The sequence below is a fragment of the Podarcis muralis genome, chromosome 17 (genome assembly GCF_964188315.1).
Source record: "Podarcis muralis chromosome 17, rPodMur119.hap1.1, whole genome shotgun sequence".
NCBI lineage: Eukaryota > Metazoa > Chordata > Lepidosauria > Squamata > Lacertidae > Podarcis > Podarcis muralis.
This window is the reverse complement of record NC_135671.1, coordinates 14,844,346-14,855,780: the sequence shown is the minus strand read 5'-3', so window position 1 is coordinate 14,855,780 and position 11,435 is coordinate 14,844,346. Positions and strand designations below refer to the sequence as shown.

General features: G+C 46.1%; 1 protein-coding gene across 1 annotated transcript; it reads right to left on the bottom strand.

Moving 5' to 3' along the window:
• Positions 1 to 5,605: 5,605 nt before the first annotated feature.
• Positions 5,606 to 7,389, bottom strand: BAAT (bile acid-CoA:amino acid N-acyltransferase). The gene is given in 5 exon segments (XM_077921625.1): positions 5,606 to 6,305; positions 6,307 to 6,566; positions 6,569 to 6,627; positions 6,629 to 6,858; positions 7,369 to 7,389. Coding segments are annotated over 5 exon segments (609 nt in total). The 3' UTR covers positions 5,606 to 6,266.
• Between the last annotated feature and the right edge of the window lie 4,046 nt (positions 7,390 to 11,435).

Here is an 11,435-nt window from a genome sequence, read left to right as displayed (position 1 = left end):
TTCACTTTTAACATTTTGTTACCAGGGAAAATGCTTCCAGTAAATGAAAGGGGATAGTTTTGTTTATTGCTGGTGCAACTCTGTGGTACTTGAATGAAGTTACCCCAGAGTTTCCACAGCATGACCGGGATCTAAACCTTTAGGCTATTGATGATGAGAAATATGTATTTTCTGAGTCCTGATTCAGCATGGTAAGAACATGAGGACTAGCCTGCTGCAAAGTTTTACTCTTCCTGAATAAGTCCCATGGATGTGCACGGGAGTTGAGCACAAGAACGCTGAAGTGCATTTCAGGATTCCCATACATCTCCATGGAACTTCCTCAGGAAATGGACGCAGCAGATGCACGATTGTGAGATCTTCAGGTAGCTTCCTCCAGACTGCTTTCCTTGGGCCCGGGGTCCTCTTTATGTGCAATCCACACACTGCCTTGTGGCTTTTTTCTGTAGTCTTCGCAGCGCCTGCTCCCAACAAGGGCTCGCTCACAGGAGCCCACAGACAAATGACTTAAAATAAATTAAAAAATAACACAGCCTTTGGAGCCGTTACCGTGGAAATTATAGAGAAAGCCCAGATGCACACGTGCTTCTCTTGTGCATTGTCTTTAAGATTACTGCCATGGATTGCACGAATAAGTGACGGCAGTTTGTGGCCAATGGCTAAATGTTAGGACCCCTAGCATGCAATGAGAATGTTGCAGGACTGAGACCTTAGTGAATTTGTTTGAGAGGGCCATTGTGCTGGGTACATTCAAATAGCCAGCACAATATTGTTCGCGTTTTTATACAGATTTTTTTTTTTGATAGAGCCACAAGTTGGGAACGAAACCCTAAAGTGTTATTGCAGTCACAGGCCAAAGAACAATGGTCTACACAATATGCTTAAGTCCAGCTCGGAGCATATGTTTTTTTAGATATATAAAGACATGCTTCTTAAGATTGTCTCCTAAGGAGCATAAAAACTTCATGTAGGAAACTTCACAGACATGTTCATCCAACCACAGAGTTCTACCAAATGTCCATCTTCGCTGTGAAATAGACAATGTGTGTAATCCTTCCTTTGTGGCATTTGCATGCATTTTAAAGACATGGATAACTTTGGGAGTGGCACTGACCCTTGGACCGAAATATCTCTGACCCTTCGGCACACATGGAATTCTACCCACTGCAAGGTGCATCGCAAAGGGCCCCCTCCCCCCGAAAAAAAAAATTGGTCTGGAAGGTTTGAAGCCATCACTGTGGTTCCACCTAGTGTTTTGTAATAGGAGGAGTGTAAATGTTTCATTGCTGCATTAGCACATCATATAACCACCTAGAAAGGAGCCTTAGGCTAATAAATTTGTGACTCTGTTCCACTGGTGCTAATATAAAGTAACACCATTCATGCTGTTGACATGAGTGGGGAATTAGATCCTGGCAACGTGCCGCACTTAACCATGTGGATAGCAACCCGGCTGTGGCTGTTCAGACCTCTGGAAGCTTCCTGCCTATGAGTAACGAAAGCTAGAGGGACTTTAAGCCCTAAAGAGAAGGAAGAGTTTGTGGCCACGCTTCTTCCTAGCGCTGGCTGCCTTCGCGTGGCAGTTTATTCTGCTTCCCAAAGGTTTCCCTGATCTTTAGTTTCCACATGGTATGTGATTTTCACGCAACAGTAGAAGCCAACTCCGGAAATCTAGTGGAAGTTTAGCGATCATTTCCATTTCTGGGGGAGGGGGAATCCTCTTGCAACCCCACTAACCAAGGAAATTGGGGGGGTCAAATGATTAAATTTAGGGCAGTATACCAGCATGCAGTTCTTTCCTGACATTTTTACAGGTGGGTCACAGGGAAACCGAAGCAGGCATATGCAAAAAGGATGAGGGAGTGTTGACGTTGTCCAACGACGTTTGCTGTCGTGTCACACCACGGCCACTGCTTTGAATGAAATTTGGCATGACGCGTCGGTCAAAAATCCACCCTTCCCATAGTGCAACAGTGGGAAAGAGACATTAGAAAACGGACAGAAGCTCTAGCATTAGGGAAACTAACACAGTGAATAGCCCCCCACATCCGAATGCCCCCTTGTCATCTCTTGTGATCTCTTGCAGCTCATCTTCTCTGCTGCTTCCCCTCCCCACTACAGTGGTGCTCCGCAAGACGAATGCCTCGCAAGACGAAAAACTCGCTAGACGAAAGGGTTTTCCGTTTTTTGAGTCGTTCCGCAAGACAAATTTCCCTATGGGCTTGCTTCGCAAGACGAAACGTCTTGCGAGTTCTTGCAAGTTCGTTTCCTTTTTCTTAAAGCCGCTAAGCCATTAATAGCCGCTAAGCCGCTAATAGCCGTGCTTCGCAAGACGAAAAAACCCGCAAGACGAAGAGACTCACGGAACGGATGAATTTCGTCTTGCGAGGCACCACTGTATTCAGGAATATTAGTGGCCAGATAAATGGAGATGACAAAAGAGGCCAAAAAAGCCCAACCACTGACTTCTCTTCGGCTGTGAAGGCGGCTACACAGCCGCAGCAGCTTTCCTTGCTTGTAGGGAGGGAGCCTTCAAAACTCTCACCAGGCGTAACTTGGCTGCTTCGTACATGGTAATTATAATAATGTGTGTGACCCAGTTCTTAAATCCTAATCTATCTGGGCATGCCTTTCCCATAGAAGTGCCTGCCTAGTCATCATAAGAACAGGCAATGTCTACCTTCCGTGAGTCCTGCCGTGATGCATTTGTATCCAAAACTGGTTTTCCACTTTGCACAGTATTATTGTTAACAGAGTAAAAGAATACAAGAGGGGCCAGTTTGCTGGTCGGTCTTCTTTGTCCTAGGGCTTTCCTGCTGCATCTCATTTATTTTCTATAGCATGGTGATAACCAATAGAGTGTTTCCTTTGAGGAATGCAGCCTCTCTTCTGTACTTTTGCTGAAATGTCTACCATGTTGGTTCTTGGGTTTTTGTATAAACTTTTTTTCCAAAAAGAGATTGAAGAAAAAAAACACCTTATCACAAAACTCTTTGCATCAGGGCTTTGTCATTTGTTCTAGGAGTCGGGAGGGAAATATTTGTTGGGTACCTTGTTGCACAGCCACATCACTTGGCTTTCCAGAATGTAGTCACTAGTGGCTTGGGATCTCCTACCTCATTGCAAGCATCGTCATTGTAAACTGCTTTGAGATGATGATGATTATTATTATTATTATTAATTAATTAATTAATTAAATTTATATCCTGCCCTTCATCGAAAAAAATCTCAGGGTGGTTCACAGAATAAAATGAAAGATAAAACACAGTAAATAATTAAACCAAAACAGCAAAACAATAACCCACCCCCCTTCCCACAGATACATTTAAAAGGCTGTAGGATATTAATCAGCCAAAGGCTGGTTTTCACCTGGAGCCTAAAAATACATAATAAAGGTGCCAGGCAAACCTTGAGGAGAGCATCTCACAAATGGGGAGCCATTACAGAAAAGGCCCGTTCTTGTGTTGCCAACGCCAAACCTCACGTGGGCCTGAGATGATGAACACATAGTCTGGTTTATACAGGGAGAGGCAGTCCTTGAGGTATTGCGGTCCTGAGCAATATTCTATAATCAAGCAGTACTGTATATATATATATATAAAACAGGACACCCCATTTTTTTTCTTGTGACCTTCCATGATTTTGGGCTGCACTTTTGGGGGGCATGGCTCCCAAAGAAACTTGTTTTGGAACGCTGCACAAGATTGCTGCCCCCCCAAAAAGAGGGTCGTTGGGGGCAGCGATCTTGCGTGGCACCCCTAAACATGCATTTTGGGGCACTGTGCCCCAAAAAAGCGCTTTTTGATGGGCATAATCTTGTATGGGTTGCATAACTCACATGCCAGTATAGTCCCAAAAGGTGGTGTTGTGGTTTGAGGCATGATGGGTATTGTAGTTCAACATCTGGAGACCGAAATATCAGGAAGACTGATCTAGTCTCAACAGGAGGACTATTTCAACTTGGGAGTGTCTGCTTACTGCCTGAGCAACCTTTTTATATATTCCTCGTGCGTTCAGTGTCCGTCTGAAGATACAGAGGAATATCAGTCATATGTGGACAGTCACCAAGTTTAGTATACTGTTCCCTGGCTGGCCAGGCAAATGCCCCTCACAGCTAAGAGCCGAACTAGGCAGCACATAAAGACACATGTCACATTGCCACAAGCAATCTCAAGAGGAGACAGTTGGGAGCAATGGAGTAACGAAGAAAGTGGGCTTTCCTGGAGCAGCTTCTGTCTCTTGGGGTAAAGTATACATCTGTACAGTGCACAGTTTCATGCTCACATGGGGGGCAAAAAGACAATTTGTTAGTGCTTAACTCCCACATTGGTCTCCAGATGTATACAGTCTCTACGAAAAGGCTCTTTTTAGCTCAGGAATAGAGAACATGCCCTCCAGACATTTTTTGATTCTCAGTGCCCATCAGTTTCAGCCACCGTGGCCAATGATGAAGGTCTAAACCACTGAGCCTCTTGAGCTGGGCGATCAGAAGGTCAGCGGTTCAAATCCCTGTGACGCGGTAAGCTCCCGTTGCTCTGTCCCAGCTCCTGCCAACCTAGCAGTTCGAAAGCCTACCAGTGTGAGTAGGTAAATAGGTACCACTGTGGCAGGAAGGTAAATGGCGTTTTCGTGCGCTCTGGTTTCCGTCACGGTGTTGTGTTGTGCCAGAAGTGGTTTAATCATGCTGGCCACATGACCCAGAAAGCTGTCTGCAGATAAATGCCGGTTTCCTCGGCCTGATAGTGAGATGAGCGCCGCAACCCCATAGTCACCTTTGACTGGACTTAACCGTCCAGGGGTCCTTTACCTTTTTTTACCTAGTTCAATAACCCCTGGAGGGCCACCCCAATTTAGCTCCCGTCCTCAATAGCTTTGTGATAGTTGACTGCCTCTGCTGGACATTTGAGACTTCTGTTTTTGTAATGTGTCAATCTATTTCCTTCTCAGAACAAATCATGAAATTGGCCAAAGTGTCGTCTAGTCCAGTGTTTCCCAACCTTGTGCCTCCAGCTGTTTTTGGCCTACAATTCCCATCATCCCTTGCCACTGGTCTTGCTAGTCAGGGATGATGGGAGTTGTAGGCCAAAAACATCTGGAGGCACAAGGTTGGGAAACACTGGTCTAGTCTGACCCCCTGAATGGGTGAAGAAGGGTTAGTCCAGATTCTGGACTCACAGCTGTCCATGGAGGCACAGGACAATTCTGTGTCCAGGGCAGCTGTTTATCAGCTCTGGTTTGCAGGCTGAGACCCTATCTGCCCACGGACTGTCTCACCAGAGTGGTGCATGCTCTGGTTATCTCTCGCTTGGACTACTGCAATGCGCTCTATGTGGGGCTACCTTTGAAGGTGACCCAGAAACTACAATTAATCCAGAATGCGGCAGCTAGACTGGTGACTGGGAATGGCCGCCGAGACCATATAACACCGGTCTTGAAAAACCTACACTGGCTCCCAGTACATTTTTGAGCACAATTCAAAGTATTGGTGCTGACCTTTAAACCCCTAAACGGCCTCGATCCAGTATACCTGAAGGAGCGTCTCCACCTCCATCATTCTGCCCGGACACTTAGGTCCAGCGCCGAGGGCCTTCTGGCGTTTCCCTCACTGTGAGAAGCCAAGTTACAGGGAACCAGGCAGAGGGCCTTTTCGGTAGTGGCGCCCGCCCTGTGGAACGCCCTCCCATCAGATGTCAAAGAGAAAAATAACTACCAAACTTTTAGAAGACATCTAAAGGCAGCCCTGTTTAGGGAAGCTTTTAATGTTTAATAGGTTATAGTATTTTTGTGTTTCGTTGGAAGCCGTCCAGAGTGGCTGGGGGGACCCAGCCACATGTAAAGGTAAAGGTAAAGGTACCGCTGCCCGTACGGCCCAGTCTTGACAGACTCTGGGGTTGTGCACCCATCTCACTTAAGAGGCCAGGGGCTAGCTCTGTCCGGAGACACTTCCGGGTCACGTGGCCAGCGTGACAAAGCTGCATCTGGCGAGCCAGCGCAGCACACAGAAACACCGTTTACCTTCCCGCCAGTAAGCGGTCCCTATTTATCTACTTGCACCCGGAGGTGCTTTCGAACTGCTAGGTTGACAGGCGCTGGGACCGAGCAACAGGAGCGCACCCCGCCGCAGGGATTCGAACCGCCGACCTTTCGATCGGCAAGCCCTAGGCGCTGAGGCTTTTACCCACAGCGCCACCCGCATCCCATTATTATTATTATTATTATTATTATTATTATTATTATTATTATTATTATTCTGAACTAACACATATTCAGAGCCTGCTAATTTGGTTTGGGCTGAGGTGAAGATGCGAGATATTTTTGGATCTCTCTCCATGCATGTTCTTGGGCTGCTGCATGGGCTTCCCTGCTCCATAACACAGAGAGAGGTAAAAAGGGGGACCAGGAAAGGTAGCAGAATGGTGAGCCCAGAGGCTCCAGCAAGCATCCTGCTCCTGCACAGGAGAGAAGGGCACAGTGCGTCTTCCCATGCTTCCTCATCTTCTCCATATCTTCCATGGCACGGGCCTTGCTGTTGAAGTTCCTGTCGCTTTCTCCCACAATGAAAAGATGTTCCCTGGGACTTTTTCCACAGGCAGGATGCTGCCCTGGTGTTCCTCTGCGTGCGTGTCAAATGTGCCTCACACACACAGATTTGTAAGGGATAGGCAGGATGCAGAGATCCCGGTAGCAAAGCATGGATCCATTGATGGTATTGGTCCCATTGATCCCTCAGATCTGCGGGAGGAATACCGACATGGCCAGTGCGATTTCTGCCCCTTTGCATATTGCCACTACAGTGGTACCTTGGGATGTGAATGGGATCCGTTCCAGAACCCCGTTCGCATCCAGAAGCAAACGTAACTAGCGATGGCACATCTGCACACATGTGCATCACTTTTCACCGCTTCTGCGCATGTCATTTTGAGCGTCTGCGCATGCATGAGCAGTGAAACCCAGAAGTAACGCGCTCCATTATTTCCGGGTTGCCGCGGAGCACAACTCGAATGCGCTCAACATGAAGCATATTCAACCTGAGGTATGACTGTATACCGATTCCAGGTCCGCAAACCTGAAAAGCGGAAAGGGAGGGGGAGGGAGAAATCACAGAAATTGTGCATGTCGAAGGAAAGGATATCCAGCCTCAATGGGCTGGTGAAGGAAGAGGACAATTGCATCTTATATGCCATGTTTTAAACCAGGGGTGGATAATTTGGGTCCCCTGCTCAACATTTCCCTTTCCATGGAAAACAGCGGGCACACAACTTAGCTACAGACCCTTCTGCCTGAGCACTGAGCTACACGGTGACATTGATAAAAACACAACCAGAGAGATGCAGGAAGGAAATGTAAGTTGACATCTGCTATGCACACCTCAAAGTTTGATGCTGACATGATCACTCCTCATCTGTAGGGAGTCCATGTGTTTTTACCTAGGAGGGCACTCCCCTATCTGCAATCTGAGATGGAACGTGCCAGGAAGGACTGTACCACACGTTGCTTCTGCATGTTTGAACTCGACCATCTGTTAATCCTGGCAAATAAACACTTCTTTTTGTTGTTGTTGCAGAAATGTCCCTAGCATGTCAGTAGTCGAAGCGCTTAATATCCTAAACAATATTACTTAATTAAAATCCTTAAAAAAATTATTCTCCTCTTCCCTCCTTGTCCCTTTTTTTAGATTGTAAGCCTGCTGCTAGAGAGCGTCTTATTTTGATTTTATTTAAGGCACTCTGGGAGCCTTTGGCTGAAGAGCAGGGAACAAATCCTATAAAAACAAAAAGTCTACGGCCCCAAATATCTGAAAGGCCGCCTCCTTCCCTAAAGACACTCTCAGATATTGAAGATCAGCAGGGGTAAGCAGGCATCTTGTGGTTACCACCACTCTCAGAAATGTGAGAAATGGTGGCCTGAGAGAGTGTTTTCTCTTTGGCAGACACTAAGCTGTGGAATAGTGTTTCTGTGATAGACTCAAAACACGCCTTTTTACCTAGAGTTTGACACTACACACACACACACAAACACACAAGGATCTTCTGAATGGAAATTCTTTTAAATGGTTTTAGTATTAATTATGCATTTTATATGGGACGCGGGTGGCGCTGTGGGTTAAAGCCTCAACGCCTAGGACTTGCCGATCAAAAGGTCGGCGGTTCGAATCCCCACGGCGGGGTACGCTCCCGTCATTCGGTCCCAGCGCCTGCCAACCTAGCAGTTTGACAGCACCTTCGGGTGCAAGTAGATAAATAGGGACCGCTTACCAGCGGGAAGGTAAACGGCGTTCCATGTGCTGCGCTGGCTCACCAGATGCAGCTTGTCACGCTGGCCATGTGACCCGGAAGTGTCTGTGGACAGCGCTGGCTCCCGGCCTATAGAGTGAGATGGGCGCACAACCCTAGAGTCTGGCAAGACTGGCTCTTACGGGCAGGGGTACCTTTACCTTTACCTTTACCTTTTATGCATTTTATTGTTGTAACCCACCCTGGGACCCTGTGGTGAAGGAAGGGCAAGAAATCCAAACAACAGCAACCAGAAAGCAAAGTCATTGAATGAGTGTTAACGGATTCAGAAAACAACAGAGAAGGAAAAGCATTCAGTGTTGTGCTGATAAAGAGATCCAAGTGTACCAATTATGAGGGAATTTAACCCAATTTCGCTTGATGCACTATGCCTGCAAGGATGTGTGTGTGTGTGTGTGTGTGTGTGTGTGTGTTGTTGGGGGTTTTTTTTATGTTTGGACTTCGGATGTTTTGAAAGAAATTCTGCAGCTTCCTAAAAATATTTCAGATCCACCACACTCAGAAAACTGGGTAGGTCTTCGTAAAGCAAAATACACCAGGGCCACAGTTGCAAATCCACAGGTGGCAAGACTGGCCTGAAATTCAGTCCCTCCACCAAGGTCACTGAAAATGAATCCTGGGGAAGAAAAGGTCCTTGCCCTGTGGATGACAAGAAAGGTTGCGATGAAAATAAGAGGGGGAGAGAAAGAGAAATGAAGAGCTGAGGAGGGGCGGTGGGTGAGAGGCTATTTCTATGCACTTTTAAGGGTTGGTATTCAAATTAAAATTAAACACCAAATAGTTCCAGAGTAGCCATTGCCCCTCTTCATTTCCTTGTGAGAAAAAAATGCTGGTGGCCTCTCAATGATACTATCTGTTTATTTACAAATATATGCATTGGGTAAGGAATAGCCAGCAAACCTCTGAATAGACAGTCGATAGCAATAAAATTATCAGGGGAAAAAGGACTGAAAAAGGCTAAAGTAGAACAGGAAAAGGTTAAGAAACCAAAATGGGGTGGAGAAACTCCACTAAGAGGGAAAGTTGCAGTATTTGGGAGTTTTTTAGTTTATAGAACAGGTGTGAAAGGCTGGTTCTAGACACATCAAAAAAGCATTTCAGGCAAACACATTGTAAACTTCATTACATTGACGGAAGATGGGACTCCACAGCACCATCTGGTGTCTCAGTGTTATAAAGCATATACAATGGTACCTCGGGTTACATACGCTTCAGGTTACACACTCTGCTAACCCAGAAGTAGTGCTTCAGGTTAAGAACTCTGCTTCAGGATGAGAACAGAAATCGTGCTCAGGCGGCGCGGCAGCAGCAGGAGGCCCCATAGGCTAAAGTGGTGCTTCAGGTTAAGAACAGTTTCAGGTTAAGAACAGACTTCCGGAATGAATTTAGTACTTAACCCGAGGTAACACTGTAAAACGCTTTTTCGTTGCTAATGTAGCCAAGTCCAGTCGCATCTGGCTGGCCACTGTTGTAACAGGATATTAGAGGGGCCATGGACCTCATCCACCAGGCCTTTCCTACATTCTTAACTGCCCTTTGACATTTCTGACAAATCGAGTTTTCCTGTTCATATCTGAATATGGGAAATTGCGGTTTACACCAAATCAGAATTATAACAAACTGGGGTGAGGTTGCTGTTTCAGGTCTTAAGTTGGTTTAACAGAAATTGTTCCCTGAATTTGGCTGCAATGTGAAACCGGTTTGATGCAACTTAGAACAAAGTTGAAAGCTTGAGAGAACTTCTTCGCTGCCAGTATAAAGAATGAGCAAGTCAATTTCCCTTGGTCTCTTGACCCAAGTGGCCAGTTTTTAATTATGCAGCAGCTTTAATGGGATTCTTCTACTGTGGATTTTAATTATGAATGTTTGTATTTTAATACTTATGTAACTGGTTTCATAACGGTCAACCACTTAGCATGAAATGGTATGTAGAGTTAATGTAAAGTTAATAACTATCATAATAAGGGTCACTGTGGCACATTCTTGTGAAGTGATACTAGGGTTTCTCAGAATGTCACAAGTGGGTCTTCTGTCTTTGCTGCCACAGCAGCAGAACACAATTGTCCTTACTGAATCTCTCCTACTTGAATTTTAGGTAAAGGTAAAGGGACCCATACTTTGGCCACCTCATGAGAAGAGAAGACTCCCTGGAAAAGACCCTGATGTTGGGAGAGATTGAGGGCACAAGGAGAAGGGGATGACAGAGGACGAGATGGTTGGACAGTGTTCTCGAAGTTACAAACATGAGTCTGACCAAACTGCAGGAGGCAGTGGAAGACAGGAGTGCCTGGCGTGCTCTGGTCCATGGGGTCACGAAGAGTTGGACACGACAAAACGACTAAACAACAACAACAAAGGGACCCCTGGCCATTAGGTCCAATCGTGGACAACTCTGGGGTTGCGGCGCTCATCTCGCTTTAACTGGCCAAGGGAGCCAGCGTACAGCTTCCGGGTCATGTGGCCAGAATGACTAAGCCGCTTCTGGCAAACCAGAGCAGCACACGGAAACACTGTTTACCTTCCCGCTGGAGCGCTACCTATTTATCTACTTGCACTTTGATGTGCTTTCAAACTGCTAGGTTGGCAGGAGCAGGGACTGAGCAACGGGAGCTCACCCCGTCACAGGGATTCGAACCGCCAACCTTCTGATCGGCAAGTCCTAGGCTCTGTGGTTTAACTCACAGCGCCACCCACGTCCCCTACTTGAATTTTAGTTAAGCGTATTTTTGCATTTGCTCACAGAAATTTTGTGGCACAGTGGGAAGTGTGTCTGGCTGTTAATCAGGTGGTTGGTGGTTCGAGCCCCTCAAGGGATGGCTGTGGATAGGATTCCAAAGCCACTAGAATGCCTATATTAGACAAATTCAATTGAATAATATATTACAAAGTGTCTATGTTTATATGATTTAGAACTACACACACATGATGAAGCCCCTTGGGGTGAAACAGGGGAATATCCAGGAATCCTTGTCTTGTCTGCCTGTGCCAGCATCTACCAGTGCCAGTTTCTTATGTCTACCAACTTATCATCATCATTAGACACTTAGAAGACTATTCCATGGTACTCTCTGTCAGATAGAAATATACAAGAGAAGATGAAGAAATTTAAAATTAATGTACTACGCGACTGTCAAGGATATT